This window comes from Pleurodeles waltl, chromosome 4_1 (genome assembly GCF_031143425.1).
Source record: "Pleurodeles waltl isolate 20211129_DDA chromosome 4_1, aPleWal1.hap1.20221129, whole genome shotgun sequence".
Classification (NCBI taxonomy): domain Eukaryota; kingdom Metazoa; phylum Chordata; class Amphibia; order Caudata; family Salamandridae; genus Pleurodeles; species Pleurodeles waltl.
The window spans coordinates 242,508,334-242,530,644 of NC_090442.1; the positions used below are offsets into that span (position 1 = coordinate 242,508,334).

The window sequence follows — 22,311 nt, forward strand, 5'->3', positions numbered from 1 at the left end:
TGCAGGTAAGTACTTTAGGAACTTTAAATCATCAAAATTGCATGTATACTTTTCAAGTTATTCACAAATAGCTGTTTTAAAAGTGGACACTTAGTGCAATTTTCACAGTTCCTAGGGGAGGTAAGTATTTGTTAGTTTTACCAGGTAAGTAAGACACTTACAGGGTTCAGTTCTTGGTCCAAGGTAGCCCACCGTTGGGGGTTCAGAGCAACCCCAAAGTCACCACACCAGCAGCTCAGGGCCGGTCAGGTGCAGAGTTCAAAGTGGTGCCCAAAAACACATAGGCTAGAATGGAGAGAAGGGGGTGCCCCGGTTCCGGTCTGCTTGCAGGTAAGTACCCGCGTCTTCGGAGGGCAGACCAGGGGGGTTTTGTAGGGCACCGGGGGGGACACAAGTCCACACAGAAATTTCACCCTCAGCGGCGCGGGGGCGGCCGGGTGCAGTGTAGAAACAAGCGTCGGGTTCGCAATGTTAGTCTATGAGAGATCTCGGGATCTCTTCAGCGCTGCAGGCAGGCAAGGGGGGGGTTCCTCGGGGAAACCTCCACTTGGGCAAGGGAGAGGGACTCCTGGGGGTCGCTTCTCCAGTGAAAGTCCGGTCCTTCAGGTCCTGGGGGCTGCGGGTGCAGGGTCTCTCCCAGGCGTCGGGACTTTAGATTCAAAGAGTCGCGGTCAGGGGAAGCCTCGGGATTCCCTCTGCAGGCGGCGCTGTGGGGGCTCAGGGGGGACAGGTTTTGGTACTCACAGTATCAGAGTAGTCCTGGGGTCCCTCCTGAGGTGTTGGATCGCCACCAGCCGAGTCGGGGTCGCCGGGTGCAGTGTTGCAAGTCTCACGCTTCTTGCGGGGAGCTTGCAGAGTTCTTTAAAGCTGCTGGAAACAAAGTTGCAGCTTTTCTTGGAGCAGGTCCGCTGTCCTCGGGAGTTTCTTGTCTTTTCGAAGCAGGGGCAGTCCTCAGAGGATGTCGAGGTCGCTGGTCCCTTTGGAAGGCGTCGCTGGAGCAGGATCTTTGGAAGGCAGGAGACAGGCCGGTGAGTTTCTGGAGCCAAGGCAGTTGTCGTCTTCTGGTCTTCCGCTGCAGGGGTTTCAGCTAGGCAGTCCTTCTTCTTGTAGTTGCAGGAATCTAATTTTCTAGGGTTCAGGGTAGCCCTTAAATACTAAATTTAAGGGCGTGTTTAGGTCTGGGGGGTTAGTAGCCAATGGCTACTAGCCCTGAGGGTGGGTACACCCTCTTTGTGCCTCCTCCCAAGGGGAGGGGGTCACAATCCTAACCCTATTGGGGGAATCCTCCATCTGCAAGATGGAGGATTTCTAAAAGTTAGAGTCACTTCAGCTCAGGACACCTTAGGGGCTGTCCTGACTGGCCAGTGACTCCTCCTTGTTGCTTTCTTTGTTCCCTCCAGCCTTGCCGCCAAAAGTGGGGGCCGTGGCCGGAGGGGGCGGGCAACTCCACTAAGCTGGAGTGCCCTGCTGGGCTGTGACAAAGGGGTGAGCCTTTGAGGCTCACCGCCAGGTGTTACAGCTCCTGCCTGGGGGAGGTGTTAGCATCTCCACCCAGTGCAGGCTTTGTTACTGGCCTCAGAGTGACAAAGGCACTCTCCCCATGGGGCCAGCAACATGTCTCTAGTGTGGCAGGCTGCTGGAACCAGTCAGCCTACACAGATAGTTGGTTAAGTTTCAGGGGGCACCTCTAAGGTGCCCTCTGTGGTGTATTTTACAATAAAATGTACACTGGCATCAGTGTGCATTTATTGTGCTGAGAAGTTTGATACCAAACTTCCCAGTTTTCAGTGTAGCCATTATGGTGCTGTGGAGTTCGTGTAAAACAGACTCCCAGACCATATACTCTTATGGCTACCCTGCACTTACAATGTCTAAGGTTTTGCTTAGACACTGTAGGGGCACAGTGCTCATGCACTGGTACCCTCACCTATGGTATAGTGCACCCTGCCTTAGGGCTGTAAGGCCTGCTAGAGGGGTGTCTTACCTATACTGCATAGGCAGTGAGAGGCTGGCATGGCACCCTGAGGGGAGTGCCATGTCGACTTACTCATTTTGTTCTCACTAGCACACACAGGCTTGTAAGCAGTGTGTCTGTGCTGAGTGAGGGGTCTCTAGGGTGGCATAAGACATGCTGCAGCCCTTAGAGACCTTTCTTGGCATCAGGGCCCTTGGTACTAGAAGTACCAGTTACAAGGGACTTATCTGAATGCCAGGGTGTGCCAATTGTGGATACAATGGTACATTTTAGGTGAAGGAACACTGGTGCTGGGGCCTGGTTAGCAGGGTCCCAGCACTCTTCTCAGTCAAGTCAGCATCAGTATCAGGCAAAAAGTGGGGGGTAACTGCAACAGGGAGCCATTTCTTTACACAAGCCCCCCCCAGCCCACAGGCCAGGAGACTCAGCCCAAGCTGGGAGAGTCTTCCTAGTCTGTCAGGCGAGGAAGAGTAGGAGAAATAGGCTGGTTAGTTGCAGGGCCTACTCTGCCTTACATCCTTCTGTTCAGGTCATTCCCTTTGGGGAACTGACCCACTTCCACAGTGATAGGACCTAGTCTGAATTGCCTCTTGTCTGCCTCTTCAATGTCTCCACCCATTCTTTTTATTTTGGGTTTAGAGGTATCCACCTCTGCTAATCTTATCTTGGCCAGGGTTACCCCTAGCTTACCCAGAGAGGTTACCCAGAGCTGGAGTAACCCCACCATGACCAATAGGGTCAGGGGGCCTAACTTGCTATTTGGCATGGGGTCAGACCACCATGCTAAGGATAGTGCAGCCATAAAGGCTAACACCCAGCAGAGGCCACTGACAGCTGTCAGTGCCCAGAACCACACCTTTAGCTCTTCACCTAAAAGGGAAGGGGCTAAGTTACAGGCTTCTTTGGGTTCAGGTTGCCTGTCTGCTGTATTGGAGTGGGGGGTTACCACATCTTGTAGTAAACACCCTTCTTCCACTCTTTCTTCTGTTAGCTGAGGAGCCACCCACTCAGGTTTAACAGTTGCCTGACTAGCCAGGACTTCTTGTGGGTCAGGTTGGACTTTATCAGGGCCATTTTTGGAGTTCTCCCCTACTGGAGCAGAATCTCCTTGGCTTGCTGTAACCTTGGCTAAAGGTTGTCCACCCTTCCTACTCTGTTTTCTTTTCTTCTTCTTCTGGGGCCTGCTTGCATTTACTGCAGAGGCAGGACTTCCAGAATCCTTGGGAGAGGACTGGCACTGGACCAGTTCTTCTCTTAGGCTCTGACTAACCTCTGGGTAGTCATTTCCAAGGAGACAATCAAGGGGGAGGTCTGTACTGACTACCACCCTTCTCCAGCTAAAAGTTCCACCCACTTCTATGGGCACAAGAGCCACAGGCCTATTAGTGACCCTGTCTGGGCTAACTCTTACTCTGGCCATCTCACCTGGGATGTACTGGTTTGAGAGTACCAGCCTGTCATGCACAATAGTGTGACTGGCACAAGTGTCTCTCAGGGCAGTGGTTGGGATTCCATTCACCAGTAGGTGGTGGAAGTGTCTACTTCCCTCTGGAATCTCCAACTCACCTGTTGGGCCCTGTTTCCAGTTGAAGGCTATGAAGACCTCCTCATCTGAGGAGTCATCTCCCATGGCTACACTGGTTACCCCTGGAATTTTGTTCTGGGGTTTGTTTTTGGGACAAGAAGTGTCCTTGGTGTGGTGCCCAGACTGTTTACAGTTGTGGCACCATGCCTTAGTGGCATCCCAGTTCTTACCCTGGTACCCACCTTTGTTTTGGGTTGTGTCTTGGGGCCCACCCACCTGTTCTGGTTTTTGGGGGCCTACAGAGGACTCTTTTTCTTTGTTTCTAGGGTCACCTACTTTCTCCTGGGGAGTTTTTGTAACCCCTTTCTTTTGGTCACCCCCAGTGGAAGTTTTGGTTACCCTAGTCTTGACCCAGTGGTCTGCCTTCTTTCCCAATTCTTGGGGAGAAATTGGACCTAGGTCTACCAGATACTGATGCAACTTTTCATTGAAGCAGTTACTTAAAATGTGCTCTTTCATAAACAAATTATAAAGCCCAACATAGTCACACACTTCATTTCCAGTTAACCAACCATCTAGTGTTTTTACTGAGTAGTCTACAAAATCAACCCAGGTCTGGCTCGAGGATTTTTGAGCCCCCCTGAATCTAATTCTATACTCCTCAGTGGAGAATCCAAAGCCCTCAATCAGGGTACCCTTCATGAGGTCATAAGATTCTGCATCTTTTCCAGAGAGTGTGAGGAGTCTATCCCTACACTTTCCAGTGAACATTTCCCAAAGGAGAGCACCCCAGTGAGATCTGTTTACTTTTCTGGTTACACAAGCCCTCTCAAAAGCTGTGAACCATTTGGTGATGTCATCACCATCTTCATATTTTGTTACAATCCCTTTGGGGATTTTTAGGATGTCAGGAGAATCTCTGACCCTATTTAAGTTGCTGCCACCATCGATGGGACCTAGGCCCATCTCTTTTCTTTCCCTTTCTATGGCTAGGAGCTGCTTTTCCAAAGCCAATCTTTTGACCATCCTGGCTAACAGGGGGTCATCTTCACTGGAGTTATCCTCAGTGATTTCAGAGGTGTTGGTCTCTCCTGTGAGGGAACCAGCATCTCTGACTATTATTTTTGGAGTCAGGGTTTGAGGGACCCTGTTCTCCCTAGATAGGACTGGTAGGGGGGGATTTTCCTCCAAGTCACTATCCTCTTCCTCTGAGTTGCTACCCTCAGAGGGGTTGGCCTTTTCAAACTCTGCCAAAAGCTCCTGGAGCTGTATTTTGGTAGGTTTGGGGCCCATTGTTATTTTCTTTATTTTACAGAGTGACCTTAGCTCCCTCATCTTAAGATGGAGGTAAGGTGTGGTGTCGAGTTCCACCACAGTCACATCTGTGCTAGACATTTTGCTTCTAAAAGTTGGAATACTTTTTAAGAATCTACAACTGGTTCTAGAATCTAATTCAAACTTTTACAAACTTTTAAACTCTAAAAGAAATGCTAAACAGGATCTAACACAAGGCCCTAGCAGGTCTTTTAAGAATTTAGAAAACTTTTCAAATTGCAAAAATCAATTTCTAATGACAATTTTGGAATTTGTCGTGTGATCAGGTATTGGCTGAGTAGTCCAGCAAATGCAAAGTCTTGTACCCCACCGCTGATCCACCAATGTAGGAAGTTGGCTCTGTATGTGCTATTTCAAAGTAAGGAATAGCATGCACAGAGTCCAAGGGTTCCCCTTAGAGGTAAAATAGTGGTAAAAATAGATAATACTAATGCTCTATTTTGTGGTAGTGTGGTCGAGCAGTAGGCTTATCCAAGGAGTAGTGTTAAGCATTTGTTGTACATACACATAGACAATAAATGAGGTACACACACTCAGAGACAAATCCAGCCAATAGGTTTTTATATAGAAAAATATCTTTTCTTAGTTTATTTTAAGAACCACAGGTTCAAATTCTACATGTAATATCTCATTCGAAAGGTATTGCAGGTAAGTACTTTAGGAACTTTAAATCATCAAAATTGCATGTATACTTTTCAAGTTATTCACAAATAGCTGTTTTAAAAGTGGACACTTAGTGCAATTTTCACAGTTCCTAGGGGAGGTAAGTATTTGTTAGTTTTACCAGGTAAGTAAGACACTTACAGGGTTCAGTTCTTGGTCCAAGGTAGCCCACCGTTGGGGGTTCAGAGCAACCCCAAAGTCACCACACCAGCAGCTCAGGGCCGGTCAGGTGCAGAGTTCAAAGTGGTGCCCAAAAACACATAGGCTAGAATGGAGAGAAGGGGGTGCCCCGGTTCCGGTCTGCTTGCAGGTAAGTACCCGCGTCTTCGGAGGGCAGACCAGGGGGGTTTTGTAGGGCACCGGGGGGGACACAAGTCCACACAGAAATTTCACCCTCAGCGGCGCGGGGGCGGCCGGGTGCAGTGTAGAAACAAGCGTCGGGTTCGCAATGTTAGTCTATGAGAGATCTCGGGATCTCTTCAGCGCTGCAGGCAGGCAAGGGGGGGGTTCCTCGGGGAAACCTCCACTTGGGCAAGGGAGAGGGACTCCTGGGGGTCGCTTCTCCAGTGAAAGTCCGGTCCTTCAGGTCCTGGGGGCTGCGGGTGCAGGGTCTCTCCCAGGCGTCGGGACTTTAGATTCAAAGAGTCGCGGTCAGGGGAAGCCTCGGGATTCCCTCTGCAGGCGGCGCTGTGGGGGCTCAGGGGGGACAGGTTTTGGTACTCACAGTATCAGAGTAGTCCTGGGGTCCCTCCTGAGGTGTTGGATCGCCACCAGCCGAGTCGGGGTCGCCGGGTGCAGTGTTGCAAGTCTCACGCTTCTTGCGGGGAGCTTGCAGAGTTCTTTAAAGCTGCTGGAAACAAAGTTGCAGCTTTTCTTGGAGCAGGTCCGCTGTCCTCGGGAGTTTCTTGTCTTTTCGAAGCAGGGGCAGTCCTCAGAGGATGTCGAGGTCGCTGGTCCCTTTGGAAGGCGTCGCTGGAGCAGGATCTTTGGAAGGCAGGAGACAGGCCGGTGAGTTTCTGGAGCCAAGGCAGTTGTCGTCTTCTGGTCTTCCGCTGCAGGGGTTTCAGCTAGGCAGTCCTTCTTCTTGTAGTTGCAGGAATCTAATTTTCTAGGGTTCAGGGTAGCCCTTAAATACTAAATTTAAGGGCGTGTTTAGGTCTGGGGGGTTAGTAGCCAATGGCTACTAGCCCTGAGGGTGGGTACACCCTCTTTGTGCCTCCTCCCAAGGGGAGGGGGTCACAATCCTAACCCTATTGGGGGAATCCTCCATCTGCAAGATGGAGGATTTCTAAAAGTTAGAGTCACTTCAGCTCAGGACACCTTAGGGGCTGTCCTGACTGGCCAGTGACTCCTCCTTGTTGCTTTCTTTGTTCCCTCCAGCCTTGCCGCCAAAAGTGGGGGCCGTGGCCGGAGGGGGCGGGCAACTCCACTAAGCTGGAGTGCCCTGCTGGGCTGTGACAAAGGGGTGAGCCTTTGAGGCTCACCGCCAGGTGTTACAGCTCCTGCCTGGGGGAGGTGTTAGCATCTCCACCCAGTGCAGGCTTTGTTACTGGCCTCAGAGTGACAAAGGCACTCTCCCCATGGGGCCAGCAACATGTCTCTAGTGTGGCAGGCTGCTGGAACCAGTCAGCCTACACAGATAGTTGGTTAAGTTTCAGGGGGCACCTCTAAGGTGCCCTCTGTGGTGTATTTTACAATAAAATGTACACTGGCATCAGTGTGCATTTATTGTGCTGAGAAGTTTGATACCAAACTTCCCAGTTTTCAGTGTAGCCATTATGGTGCTGTGGAGTTCGTGTAAAACAGACTCCCAGACCATATACTCTTATGGCTACCCTGCACTTACAATGTCTAAGGTTTTGCTTAGACACTGTAGGGGCACAGTGCTCATGCACTGGTACCCTCACCTATGGTATAGTGCACCCTGCCTTAGGGCTGTAAGGCCTGCTAGAGGGGTGTCTTACCTATACTGCATAGGCAGTGAGAGGCTGGCATGGCACCCTGAGGGGAGTGCCATGTCGACTTACTCATTTTGTTCTCACTAGCACACACAGGCTTGTAAGCAGTGTGTCTGTGCTGAGTGAGGGGTCTCTAGGGTGGCATAAGACATGCTGCAGCCCTTAGAGACCTTTCTTGGCATCAGGGCCCTTGGTACTAGAAGTACCAGTTACAAGGGACTTATCTGAATGCCAGGGTGTGCCAATTGTGGATACAATGGTACATTTTAGGTGAAGGAACACTGGTGCTGGGGCCTGGTTAGCAGGGTCCCAGCACTCTTCTCAGTCAAGTCAGCATCAGTATCAGGCAAAAAGTGGGGGGTAACTGCAACAGGGAGCCATTTCTTTACACTAATGAATCAAATCTCTTGCAAAAGAGGGCTATCATCGAACCCACAGAGCGTGCTGAGTGGCTTGCGGCACTGGCAGTTGCCAGGAAAGCAAACAGAAAAACAAGGCTATGTATCGACCTAAGGGAGCTCAATAAAAATATTGTCATAGAAATATTTCCTTTACCTAAGATCAATGACTTATTAGCTAAGACAAAGGATGTCACATGGTTTTCCACCATTGATCTCACATCAGCATACTACCAAGCAAAACCTACCTGCTTTCATAACACCTATGGTTTGTTTCAGGTTTGGCCGTATGCTTTTTGGTTTGGCATCAGCCATTACAGTTTTCCAAAGGTTGATGCAAAATTAATAAAGGATTTACCGATGGTAGCCTACTTCCAGGATGGTATTTTGATCATGGGGACGGACAAGCACAAACATGATTGTAATATATACAAAGTCTTAAAGAAGTTAATGGATTATGGGTTGACTGCAGAGTTAAAATAAGTGCAGGTTTGGAAGACCTTCTGTATCATACTTAGGGCACGAGAAAGGAGAGGAATTTCCCCCCAAAAAGAAATTATGGAGTCAATTAGAGATGCACCTGCTCCCAGATGTAAGGACAAAGTTAGGTTGTTTCTGGGACTTGCGGATTTCTATTCTAAGTTTGGGAGGAATTTTGCAGAAAATACAATATCAAGCAATTGTTGAAGGCACAACAGAGTTTAAATTGGAATGATGAACAATAAAGAGATTTTATTGGAATAAAAAAATACATCTGTATTGCTATACCTTTATATGATTTTGATCCAAAAGCTCGCACAGTTTTAACTGCTGATGCCAGTGGATAAGGTTTAGGTGCAGTATTAACACAAATGTCCAGTAAGGGTGCTTCACTCTCCTTAACGTCATCAGAGGAAAAATACTGTGTTATTGAAAGACTGATACTTGCGTGTGTGGGGCAACAGAGAAATTCAGACAATTTTTGTAGGGCATCAAATTCATGTTACACACGTATCACAAACCTTTGGTTAAAGTACTGACCAGAGGTTTCCAATAAGGCTATGCCACGCATAGCTAGAATGGCTCTTAAACTTTTGGACTATGCATATGATGTATAGTATCTGCCTGGCAAGAAAAACAAGGTAGCAGATTACTTGAGTAGGTCACCTGTGCAGACGGAAAGTGCTATTACTAGTAATGGGCCTTGAGTATAGGAAGGGTATAACACTGTCACTGTAGATTGTTAAGTTGGTGACAAGCAAAGGTAAATTAAGTGAGGAACGCAAGAAATGTTGGAATCTCAAGGATGGATTATTTAGCTCTGATTCAGGATTCTTGTTCAAGGTGAATAGAGTTATTCCTCCACAGACCATTAGAATGAAAGTTCTTGAAATCACACATGAAGGACATTTAGGAATAGTTAAATCTAAGCAGAAGATACAACTTTCCTACTGGTGGCTAGGAATATATTCTGATATGGAGAATTTTTAAGGAATTGCATACACTGTGCTAATGCAGATAAAACACTCACAATTTTTAGACCTACTCTAGGAAATACTGTAACTCCATCAAATCCAAGGGAAAATGTGTCCATTGACATTTTGGGCCTGATCATGAATTATAAAGGAGTCTCAAAGAACATCACAGTACTATTTGACAGATACTCTAAGTGGCCAGAGTTAGAAGTGTGTGAGTGTGTGAATGCGACATGTGGTTTTCTTCCTGAGGAAAAAGTTGCTATTGAGCAATAATGGCCCACAGCTTGCGACTGAGAAATGTAACAGTTTCTTAGGAACGAATGGTGTTAAGCTGAAAGAACCGCCTATATATCAACCTGCCAGTAATGGAGCTGTAGAAAGATTTAACAGGGTGATCCTGGGTAGTATTCAGGCTGCCATAAATGATTGGAAATATTGGGAAAAGGAGCTTTATAAACTAGTTTGGGCGTACGGAATCACTCCCTCTATAATCGATTACAGTCAGGAAATGCCACCATTCACAAAAAATAACTTAGTGCGGATGTCGCATGCGTATCAGAGTAAGTGGTATTTGGAAGTTGTAAAGCCTAATCTGGAGGAGGCATGTCAGATGTAGAAAGAATATTGTAACAAAAAGAGATGTGTAAAGAAGTAACTCTTTGAGACAGTGACTGGGTATGAGTTAAGATGGACAGGGGAGTGAAAAATGGAGACAGTCACTTTTCCCAACCATACAAAATTAGTAAAGTGTACTCTCCTTCAGCACAATTAAGCAATGGGAAAGTTTGGCACGTTGCAACGATGGAGGAGTGAATAGCAGAAAATAATGGCTGTGGGATGAAATGGTATATGGGGCAAATAGTAATGGTTCTCCACCACATAGTAGTGAATTTGAATTTGGAAATAGTCCTGCTAGTCAAGCTTGCATACCTTCTTTGAATAACAGATTTGCAATTCCTCAGAACGTGTACAAGCTTCAAATGCTTGTGAGATGAGTGGAAAACAATCAAAGATTCCTTTATTTTCCAAAACAGCACACTCAGGAAGAAGTTACAGTTCCTGCAAAATTGAAGGATTTGAAGTAGGGAGGAAATGAATTGCTGCGGTTATGTCAATTGTTTCTATAACCTGTGCATATGTAGGAAATAAATTGCTGTGGTTAGGTCAATTGTTTCTATAAGCTGTACATATGTAGTTATGGCGATGAACTGATGCGGTTATGTCAATTGTTTCTATAGCCTATGCATATGCAGTTATTTCAATTGTTTCTATAGCCTATGCATGGTGTAAGTAAGATAAGTTTTATAATTATTTCTTACAGTTATCATTTAGGTAATTGTTGCTTTTGCATTATTGATGCTTTGTTGTTTTGTAAAGGGGGAGGTGTGTGGTGTTGGCTACAAAATTATGCCATGCCATATAAAACCATATTATGTAATACCCTGTGACATAAGGTAAGTTCCACGTAGAATGTTGTAGTGACAGTTCGAGATAGATCCTTGGTGTATGGGCCTGTACCTTGCTCTCACTCCTGTAAGAGAATAAATTAAGGTGAATTTACCTGACGTGTCACCTTTCCAACATTAACCACTACTTTTGTAACTAAGATATTCTCAGCCAAATTTCAAGACTGCGCTGAAGGAGGCCTCTGAATTAGCATAACAAGTGCTTCTGACTTATCAGAGAATGGTTTCTTTGAGGATGTTGACTTCCTCTTGGATGCCGTGGTGGGAGACCATGAAAGTGTAGTGAGGAGATACATCAGGGTCAGAGCCACCAGAATTGTCAAATCCACAGGAACAGGCTTGCCCTTGCTGAGTTGATGAGTGTGTCAGAGCCATCCTGAACAAATCCAGGACGCCCAGTCGGAAAGCCTGAATCTGTCAGCTGATGGAGTCGGAAATTCTGGTTTCATCTTTAATATAAGGATCTTTTCCAATGATGAGTACTCTATCATAGGAGAACTGTATTTAGAGCAGCCCTGCCAAGTTTCCCACATTCATGCCTGATGTGCTGATCCAATCCAAGATTTGTCTTGAATTCTGAGTCTTGTAGTCCTGTTTTTTCTATTGTAATAAAGAACTTCTAAAAAAATAAAACCTGAAGTTGAGCAGCACATTGCATATGCACCTGGGAAACTTGGCAGCAATGGGCGAATCTAAATGGTGTCAGAAGCAGGACTGTTTCTTCAAAGCAATATAGTATTTCCCCTTCCTATGAAGAATCTTAAATTGCCTGCCGGAAATCATTCCTTGCCAGAAGTCTTGCCCGAAGAAAAATGCTTCCGTGTTTCACCACAGGATCAGAAATACCTGGGCCTTCTGCTCCCTGATGGCCTTAAGGTACATTAAAGAACAGGATTCACAGGCAGAGGGGTTGTAATCCGAACCGAGACACAATGTCCAGACGTCACGCGGGTCAGATAAAAACACCTTTTTGCAGCATCTGCAACATTATTCAAATACTAAAATCCTAGGAGTAGACATTTGACCTAGTTGAGGTCAAATATTGAGGACTTTCTTCTAAAAATCAAGGAGAATGCTCCAGACTGCACTGATGAGGCTTGAAAACAAGCATCTGATGTCTGTTTGTGCCTAATGAACGCGGATGTTGACACATCCTGCATACAAATCCGTGTATGAAGCTTCAGGGCACCATGTGGCAACGCTGGGGAACTACTGCTGTGGAACAAGTTTCTAGACCAGTTTGGCACCTGAAGGTCAGTTATGCTATGAGAAATCATGAAGATGTATCCATTATAACATGCAGTCTTCCTTCCTGTATGCTATCATGGCAAGACAAAAGAGGCGCTTTTGACTGACAGTACAAATATGTAACAAACGTATATAAATAAACAAAAGTAGATATAAATGTAAAACTGCATTTACAGAGCATACATTCAAGACACAATCTTACAACTCCACCTCCAACTCCCTCTTAATGATTATTTTTAACATGGAAAATGTGTTTTATGTAATTTTACGTACCTTGCTAGTTTTTGATGAGAACTTAGTTTACTGTTCATAGCACAATGAATAAGTAATTGGTTGAAGATGTCTCTCTAAAAATAAAATGTCCAATAATTAAATGATACTTAGCTTTGACAGCCAACCAAAATGGACTTTTCTGACTATAAGGTAGTGAGTGACAAGATTACACATCAAGGTTCTGCAAATTTATTCAACGGGGTTAATTTTTCTTTTAATGGAACCAGTTAATACAAATAACTAATGATAGCACAATACAACGTAATTACGCTTCTTTGGGTCTGCAGTTCAGTACATTAAACAACCATAGAAAAAATCAACAGTTCAGACTGCTGCAACGCCTGGGTAGTTGGAGAGTCTATTGAAATGCAGAAGCAAACTGAGATTTGATATAAAATGCATTTGTGTGGTTAGATGACTGATTAGTAAGGGAATTATAGTATTCCTAAAGACAACTGTGTGACACTGAAAGGGCACTGCTCAGGATTTAACAATAAAGGGTGTGCTTATATCATTCAGAGTCTCTATTAAATAGGTACTGCAGATGCCTGAACCAGGGCCGCTTAAGGACCACTCAACTAAATTCTTGCCCTGGGTGCTGTTCTGATTCATAACAGATGGCAAAGGCAGCCCTGTTGGTATCCTCCGTTTGGAGGATATGATCATGTCAAAGAAGGGAACATAAGGTAGAAGAGAAGACTGAGTAAGGAGGAAGATGAAAAGCAAGAGCAATGAAGGATGGAAAGAGAAAACAATAGGAAAGGAAGGAAGAAAATGGAAGCAAGAAAAATAGATTGAAAGAAAAGTGAATTGAGGATGAGAGTTTAATAGAAAGCTAAAGGATGAGAAAGTGTGCAGTTTATTTGAAAGTGAGAGGGAGAGCGTGACAAAGGGAGGAGCAAGAAAAAGGTTGGGGAAATGATAATGTTACAGAATGGAAAGCAGCGAAAGAGGAGGCGATTAGGAAGTTGGTTATGCTTTTGCTTAAAGAAAACAATTGCTAACTGGCTGCCACTTCAGCAGTCTGAGGGCAGTGTGAGAAACAAATCACAAGTCTAAAGTATGAGGAACTGAAATTGTAGGCTGTAGGAGGAGTTGGCACAAATAGGCAGCATAAGAAGCTGGCACTGGAGTCCGGTATGAGAAGTGGGCCTATTAGGCAATGTAAGGATGTGTCACTGTGAAACTGACACTGATCAAGGTGAGGAGGTGACATTAGTAGGCAATAGGTGGAGCTCAGACTGGTGGCAGTGAGATCAGCTGGCAGTGGTGGACAGAATAATGAGAACCACCACTATGGGCACTGGCACGGTTTGAAAATGTGAGAACCTGCCAGTGGTAAGCAGTATAATAGACACTGGTGACCAGTTTAGAAAACGGACAGCTCATGGAACTGGCAATGGGGGCAATGTGAAGAGCTGTTCAATGTCATTTAGTAAGCTCCTTTAGATGCCAGGAAAAATGGCTTTCAGCTAGAAATTATAAACTTGCCAAAAGGTAACCTCTGGAGAACCACAAGTCATGTATTTACAGACGTACCAGAATCCATCCCAATCCATATTTTGACCAGTCTATAATCACTGGTACTTTGGACTCTGGGGAGGTGGTGGGATAAGCATAAGAGGGTGAGGGACACGTGGTATGGAAGACCAGGACTGTTTGTCAACCGTAAGACAATGGTTGGGAGAAAATGAAAGAATAAATCTGTTTTCACTCTGGAATGACTTAATAAGCACATGTTTTCGTATGAAATCCAGGTACGTAATTGGATTCTGTCCACATCAGACCCAATAGATTATTTCTCGCAGTAAACAGGGAAATAAAGTAAAAAAAATAAATAAATAAAAAAAAAAATGCATTGGATAGATTTGTACAAGGCCAATATAATTTCTTTATAAAAAGTACAATTAAGGAAACGTAGGAAGTCAGGTTGCTTTGTAGGGCAACGTGTCGCACCGGTGTGCAAAACTAGCTCCTATTCAGTTAAACACTTTCTTTACACAGCATCATGTCCGGGATGAAGAGGTAAGGCTACTTCAGACCACGTATGTCCCAACACAACGGAGTCAGTAATCACTCAGTAAAGCTGCTAGATTAAAACAGGGGTGACCTAGATCAAGACAGAGTAGCATGTAGTTCGCTTGGTTTCCTAGTCCCCGTGTGCAACCTACTCTAATCCTGTGCAACAAAACAGTATCTTCACAACCAGGGGTCACCCAATGCACCAGACGGACCGCCATAAATGAACACTGCTGCTTGAGAGCCTTAACAGCGCATCAGGCAAACAAGTTTAAGAGATCTGCGGCACCGAAAGGGAAAAAACAGCAGCGTGGAGGAGGAACAGCTGTACTGTGGATTATTAAGTGGTCTTGCAAGGTCAGAAAGAGTGGGACGACAAAGATTGGAAGACAGGCAATGGCCAAGGCCGATTAAAGAATAGCCTAACCAAAGCGGGTTTTCTACAACAATTAAGACGTGCCTTGTTGAAAGCTGGCTCTGTATATACTATATCAAAATGAGATATAGTGTGCACAGAGTCCAGGGGTTCCCCAAGAGGCTTGACAGTGGCAATAATAGATACTAATGCTCTATTTGTGGTAGTGTGGTTGAGCAGTTAGGCTTATCAGAGGGTAGTGTTAAGCATTTGTTGTACGCACACAAGCAGTAGAAGAAACACACGCTCAATTACTTAACTCCAGACCAATAGGATTTTATATACAGGGAGTGCAGAATTATTAGGCAAGTTGTATTTTTGAGGATTAATTTTATTATTGAACAACAACCATGTTCTCAATGAACCCAAAAAACTCATTAATATCAAAGCTGAATATTTTTGGAAGTAGTTTCTAGTTTGTTTTTAGTTTTAGCTATGTTAGGGGGATATCTGTGTGTGCAGGTGATTATTACTGTGCATAATTATTAGGCAACTTAACAAAAAAAAATATATACCCATTTCAATTATTTATTATTACCAGTGAAACCAATATAACATCTCAACATTCACAAATATACATTTCTGACATTCAAAAACAAAACAAAAACAAATCAGTGACCAATATAGCCACCTTTCTTTGCAAGGACACTCAAAAGCCTGCCATCCATGGATTCTGTCAGTGTTTTGATCTGTTCACCATCAACATTGCGTGCAGCAGCAACCACAGCCTCCCAGACACTGTTCAGAGAGGTGTACTGTTTTCCCTCCTTGTAAATCTCACATTTGATGATGGACCACAGGTTCTCAATGGGGTTCAGATCAGGTGAACAAGGAGGCCATGTCATTAGATTTCCTTCTTTTATACCTTTTCTTGCCAGCCACGCTGTGGAGTACTTGGACGCGTGTGATGGAGCATTGTCCTGCATGAAAATCATGTTTTTCTTGAAGGATGCAGACTTCTTCCTGTACCACTGCTTGAAGAAGGTGTCTTCCAGGAACTGGCAGTAGGACTGGGAGTTGAGCTTGACTCCATCCTCAACCCGAAAAGGCCCCACAAGCTCATCTTTGATGATACCAGCCCAAACCAGTACTCCACCTCCACCTTGCTGGCGTCTGAGTCGGACTGGAGCTCTCTGCCCTTTACCAATCCAGCCACGGGCCCATCCATCTGGCCCATCAAGACTCACTCTCATTTCATCAGTCCATAAAACCTTAGAAAAATCAGTCTTGAGATATTTCTTGGCCCAGTCTTGACGTTTCAGCTTGTGTGTCTTGTTCAGTGGTGGTCGTCTTTCAGCCTTTCTTACCTTGGCCATGTCTCTGAGTATTGCACACCTTGTGCTTTTGGGCACTCCAGTGATGTTGCAGCTCTGAAATATGGCCAAACTGGTGGCAAGTGGCATCGTGGCAGCTGCACGCTTGACTTTTCTCAGTTCATGGGCAGTTATTTTGCGCCTTGGTTTTTCCACACGCTTCTTGCGACCCTGTTGACTATTTTGACTGAAACGCTTGATTGTTCGATGATCACGCTTCAGAAGCTTTGCAATTTTAAGAGTGCTGCATCCCTCTGCAAGATATCTCACTATTTTTGACTTTTCTGAGCCTGTCAAGTCCTTCTTTTGACCCATTTTGCCAAAGGAAAGGAAGTTGCCTAATAATTATGCACACCTGATATAGGGTGTTGATGTCATTAGACCACACCCCTTCTCATTACAGAGATGCACATCACCTAATATGCTTAATTGGTATTAGGCTTTCGAGCCTATACAGCTTGGAGTAAGACAACATGCATAAAGAGGATGATGTGGTCAAAATACTCATTTGCCTAATAATTCTGCACTCCCTGTAGATACATATCTTTTTGTTAATTTATTACTAGAACCACAAGACTCAGTTCACCAGTAAATACTGTTGCAGGTAAGTACTTAGCATAGACATCAATGTAACTTTGTTTCACTTTAGTCAAGTAAACAGTTTTTAAGAAAACAGAGAATATTTATTTTAAAAGTGGACACTGCATTTTCAGAACAGTTCCTGGGGAAAGAAGCTAAAGTACAGTTTTAGAGGTAAGTACACAAGTGAGAAGTTCCAGTCTCTGGGTTATAGGTAGTCCACCGTTGGGGGTTCAGGGTATTTTGGGGAAAAACAAACAAGTTAATTACCCTTGGTAATGCTTAACTAGTAGAGACTGTATCTATCTGCAGATTCCTTACCTTAGAATTATCCCAGGTGTCAGACTGGATCCGGAAGAGTTTTTGTGAGCAGTACCCCTGTGCGTCGGTAGGTGGTATTGATCAGCTTTGCCTGCGCTGTCACGATCATCTGCGCTGCAAGTGATGTCTGTGGCACAGATATAGGCACCACACCCAAGGGTGCTGATATCAGTTTATTTTCATGACTTTCCACGCCAGAAGCGCGTAACCATGAAGAACACTGAGCAATGGTGTGGATATCTAGGGCCCTAATATCCGTTTGCAGAGTGGGGAGGATGGGTGGCCCAGGAAGGAATCTGCAGCTGGGTATAGTCTCTACCAGATAAGGACTTACCAAAGGTAAGTAACTTGTTTATCTGATAGGGACTTCTAGCTGCAGATTCCTTCCCTTAGAATAGATACTCAAGCTGTACCATCCCCGGAGGTGTGCCTGCAGACCAATTTCAGACAAGGAAGTCCTGTAGGGCCGAACCAGCAAAATGCCGATCACTATGGACCTGACTGCCCACGTTGCTGCCTGGCAGATATCCAGAACTGGAACTTCCTGTGCTAACGCAGTGGTCTCAGCTGTGGCTCTGGTGGAATGAAAGCACAAGCTCTCAGGGGGTTGCTTCTTGGTCAAGGTGCCACAGATTTTAATGGAGAGCACGGCACATCTGGAAATGGTCCTTTTCTGCACAGTACAACCCTTTTTAGTGCCAACATACCCCAAGAGCGGACTGTCCACCCGGAATTCCTGTGTGCAGTCAAGGTACAACAGCAACGCTTATTTGGGGTCCAGACGATGAAGACGCTCCTTATCTTTGGAATGGTGAGGAGACCCGTACAAAGTAGGCAAGGTGATGGCTTGTCGTCCATGAAAGGGCTTGATCACCTTTGGAAGAAAGGAGGCCTGCGTGCAAAGCACCACGTTGCCAGGATGGAATGGACAGATATGGCAGCTTAGATGATAAGACCTGTAACCCACTAACTCGTCAGGCAGATGTTATGGCCACAACGAAAGCTGTTTTGATGGCAAGTAACTGCAGGGGAGAATTGTGAAGCGACTCAAAGGGAGCGTTCATTATAAATGTAAGCAAGAGATTCAATTCCCACTGAGGCATGATAAAAGGAGAAGGGGGAAAAGATGAACTAAGCCTTTCACAAATCTACGTACAATAGGAGATTTAAAAATAGAGGATTGATCAGTCAATCTGAGGAATGCATAGATAGCAGAAAAATCAGCTTTAAGAGTGCCCAGAGCTGAGCCCTGATAGGCAAGAGGCAGAAAGGGGATCAACATTTCTGTTAGCAAACTAAGCCACAAATTTCTTCCAACCGCAGGCTTATGCCATCTTAGTGGGGAAACGCCTTGCTGCCAAGATAATATCACAGACTTCAGGAGGAAGGTGAAAGGCTGTCAATTGCCGTCACTCAATCTCCACGCAAGTTGGTGGAAACTGGACAGGTTCAGGTGGAGAACATTCCCCTGCTGCTGCGACAGAAGATTCTCCCAAAGGGGAAGCCTGATCAGAGGATCAATTGCCATGCTCAGTAGCTCAGGATACCAGACTCTCCATGCCCAGTCCGGTGCCACAAGGATGACTTGGCCCGATCATTCTTGATCTTCTTGAGAACTCTGGGAAAAAGTAATATGGGAGGAAAGGCATACAGGAGGCCTGAGCTGCACTCTAGACTAAAAGCGTAGTCGAGCGAGAGCCGTCTTGGAAACTCCAGTGTGTAAAACTGCTGCCAGGCGTGTTCCCTGCAGAGATGAACATTTCTAACCAAGGCTCTCCCCCCACTGATGAAAGACACTGTAGCATCTCCGGATCGAGACGCCACTTATGATCCGCTATGCATCTGCACCTGAGTTTGTCTGCCCTTGCGTTCAGAGAGCCAGCCATGTGTTGAACCACCAGGGAAATGCCCTGATGTTCCAGCCATGTCCAGAGACACAGGGCCTCTTGTTAAATGGACCATAAACTCACTGTGCCCTGTTTGTTGCAGTACCACATGGCAGTGGTGTTGTCCGTGAACACCTGCACCAGTCTCCCCTTGATGGAAGGTAGAAAGGCCTTCAACGCTAATCAGATCACCCACAACTACAGCAGATTGATGTGGAGTCTGGGTTCCGTCAGAGACAAGAGTCCTGTGATCTCCACCTCCCCCAGATGGCCACCCCATCCCAGGAGTGAAGCATCTGTCACTACTGTGAGATATGGTTGGAGAAGGGAGAGGGATCATTTGCTGACCCAATCGCAGTTCGTCACTCACCACTGCAGATCTTTTGCAGTTCCCTCTGAGATCTGGACCAGGTCGGAGAGATTCCCCTGATACTGTGCCCACTGTAACTTCAGGTACCACTGCAGAGCCCACATATGCCAAAATGCATTTGCCACCAGCAGGATACAGGAGGCCATAAGTCCTAGCAGCCTCAGAGTCTGACTCACCAAAATCCAGGAAAGAGGCTGAAACATCAATATCATAGCATGAATACCTTGGACTTGCCACTCGGTAAGATAAGCCAGAAACTGCACTGTGTCCAGAACAGCTTCAATGAATGGGACCGTCTGAGAGGGAGTCAGGTGTGATTTTGACATGTTTATAGTGAACCTCCACGAATTCAGGAAGTTTGCAGCGATCTAGAGGGAGGAGATGATAGCCTGGGGCAAGACAGCCTTCAGCAGCCTGTCATAGGAATAGGGGAAGACTGACAACCTGATCTCCGCAGATGAGCTGCAACCACCGCCATCACCATGGTGAACATGAGAGGGATGAAAGGTAGCACAGAAAACGGAAAATGCTCGTGGCAGACTGTGAACCTCGGGTAATGCCTGTGGGCAGGCACAAAGGGAATATGAAACAAGCATTTGCAATGCAATTGGTCTCGCATTTGCTTGAGTTAGAGCTTTTGGTGTTGTAAATTCATAACTGGACTTTTCTTGCCACATATATTGGCATACAGAGTAAAGTTGCATGGAAAGGAATGATGTTTGGAGTGGTTCATAGCGTGGTGACAAATTATATGGGGAGTTCATTCTGTAGCTTGTTTGCGCACAGAGAAATGTCACATGGAGTGGAATAAAAAATTGCACACAGTGGAATGGAGTACTGCATGGAGGGAAATGTTACACAAAGTGTATTGTTGCTTGGAAGGGAATTGTATATTGTATGAACTGTTATTAGTGTCAAAGGAGTGGAATGTTGTACGGAATGTTTCAGGAAAGGGAAGTTGCGTGGAGAGGCAGTTACATGCAATGGAATTCTGAATGGGAGGAATGTTACATGGAAAAGTAGTTTGCAGGGAGTGGACAGTTAAATGGGGAGATTGTATGAAGGAGTGGAGAAAGGCATAGAGCGGAATATCAGTGTAGGAAGTTGGCTCTGTATGTGCTATTTCAAAGTAAGGAATAGCATGCACAGAGTCCAAGGGTTCCCCTTAGAGGTAAAATAGTGGTAAAAATAGATAATACTAATGCTCTATTTTGTGGTAGTGTGGTCGAGCAGTAGGCTTATCCAAGGAGTAGTGTTAAGCATTTGTTGTACATACACATAGACAATAAATGAGGTACACACACTCAGAGACAAATCCAGCCAATAGGTTTTGTTATAGAAAAATATCTTTTCTTAGTTTATTTTACGAACCACAGGTTCAAATTCTACATGTAATATCTCATTTGAAAGGTATCGCAGGTAAGTACTTTAGGAACTTTAAATCATAAAAATTGCATGTATACTTTACAAATAGCTATTTCAAAAGTGGACACTTAGTGCAATTTTCACAGTTCCTGGGGGAGGTAAGTTTTTGTTAGTTTTCCCAGGTAAGTAAGACACTTACAGGGTTCAGTTCTTGGTCCAAGGTAGCCCACCGTTGGGGGTTCAGAGCAACCCCAAAGTCACCACACCAGCAGCTCAGGGCCGGTCAGGTGCAGAGTTCAAAGTGGTGCCCAAAACACATAGGCTAGAATGGAGAGAAGGGGGTGCCCCGGTTCCGGCCTGCTTGCAGGTAAGTACCCGCGTCTTCGGAGGGCAGACCAGGGGGGTTTCGTAGGGCACCCGGGGGGACACAAGCCCACACAGAAATTTCACCCTCAGCAGCGCGGGGGCGGCCGGGTGCAGTGTAGAAACAAGCGTCGGGTTCGCAATGTTAGTCTATGAGAGACCTCGGGATCTCTTCAGCGCTGCAGGCAGGCAAGGAGGGGGTTCCTCGGGGAAACCTCCACTTGGGCAAGGGAGAGGGACTCCTGGGGGTCACTTCTCCAGTGAAAGTCCGGTCCTTCAGGTCCTGGGGGCTGCGGGTGCAGGGTCTCTCCCAGGCGTCGGGACTTTGGATTCAAAGAGTCGCGGTCAGGGGAAGCCTCGGGATTCCCTCTGCAGGCGGCGCTGTGGGGGCTCAGGGGGGACAGGTTTTGGTACTCACAGTATCAGAGTAGTCCTGGGGTCCCTCCTGAGGTGTTGGATCTCCACCAGCCGAGTCGGGGTCGCCGGGTGCAGTGTTGCAAGTCTCACGCTTCTTGCGGGGAGCTTGCAGGGTTCTTTCAAAGCTGCTGGAAACAAAGTTGCAGCCTTTCTTGGAGCAGGTCCGCTGTCCTCGGGAGTTTCTTGTCTTTTCGAAGCAGGGGCAGTCCTCAGAGGATGTCGAGGTCGCTGGTCCCTTTGGAAGGCGTCGCTGGAGCAGGATCTTTGGAAGGCAGGAGACAGGCCGGTGAGTTTCTGGAGCCAAGGCAGTTGTCGTCTTCTTGTCTTCCTCTGCAGGGGTTTTCAGCTAGGCAGTCCTTCTTCTTGTAGTTGCAGGAATCTAATTTTCTAGGGTTCAGGGTAGCCCTTAAATACTAAATTTAAGGGCGTGTTTAGGTCTGGGGGGTTAGTAGCCAATGGCTACTAGCCCTGAGGGTGGGTACACCCTCTTTGTGCCTCCTCCCAAGGGGAGGGGGTCACAATCCTAACCCTATTGGGGGAATCCTCCATCTGCAAGATGGAGGATTTCTAAAAGTCAGAGTCACCTCAGCTCAGGACACCTTAGGGGCTGTCCTGACTGGCCAGTGACTCCTCCTTGTTGCTTTCTTTGTTCCCTCCAGCCTTGCCGCCAAAAGTGGGGGCCGTGGCCGGAGGGGGCGGGCAACTCCACTAAGCTGGAGTGCCCTGCTGGGCTGTGACAAAGGGGTGAGCCTTTGAGGCTCACCGCCAGGTGTCACAGCTCCTGCCTGGGGGAGGTGTTAGCATCTCCACCCAGTGCAGGCTTTGTTACTGGCCTCAGAGTGACAAAGGCACTCTCCCCATGGGGCCAGCAACATGTCTCTGGTGTGGCAGGCTGCTGGAACTAGTCAGCCTACACAGACAGTCGGTTAAGTTTCAGGGGGCACCTCTAAGGTGCCCTCTGTGGT

General features: G+C 46.2%; 1 protein-coding gene across 1 annotated transcript in view; it reads right to left on the reverse strand.

The window, feature by feature from the left end:
• Positions 1–22,311, reverse strand: part of TTC38 (tetratricopeptide repeat domain 38) — a 309,404-nt gene that overhangs the window by 11,309 nt on the left and 275,784 nt on the right. Inside the window, exon 13 of the mRNA XM_069228235.1 lies at positions 12,299–12,372. Within this exon, the coding sequence (XP_069084336.1) occupies positions 12,299–12,372 (74 nt within the window). The remainder of the gene's footprint in view (positions 1–12,298; positions 12,373–22,311) is intronic.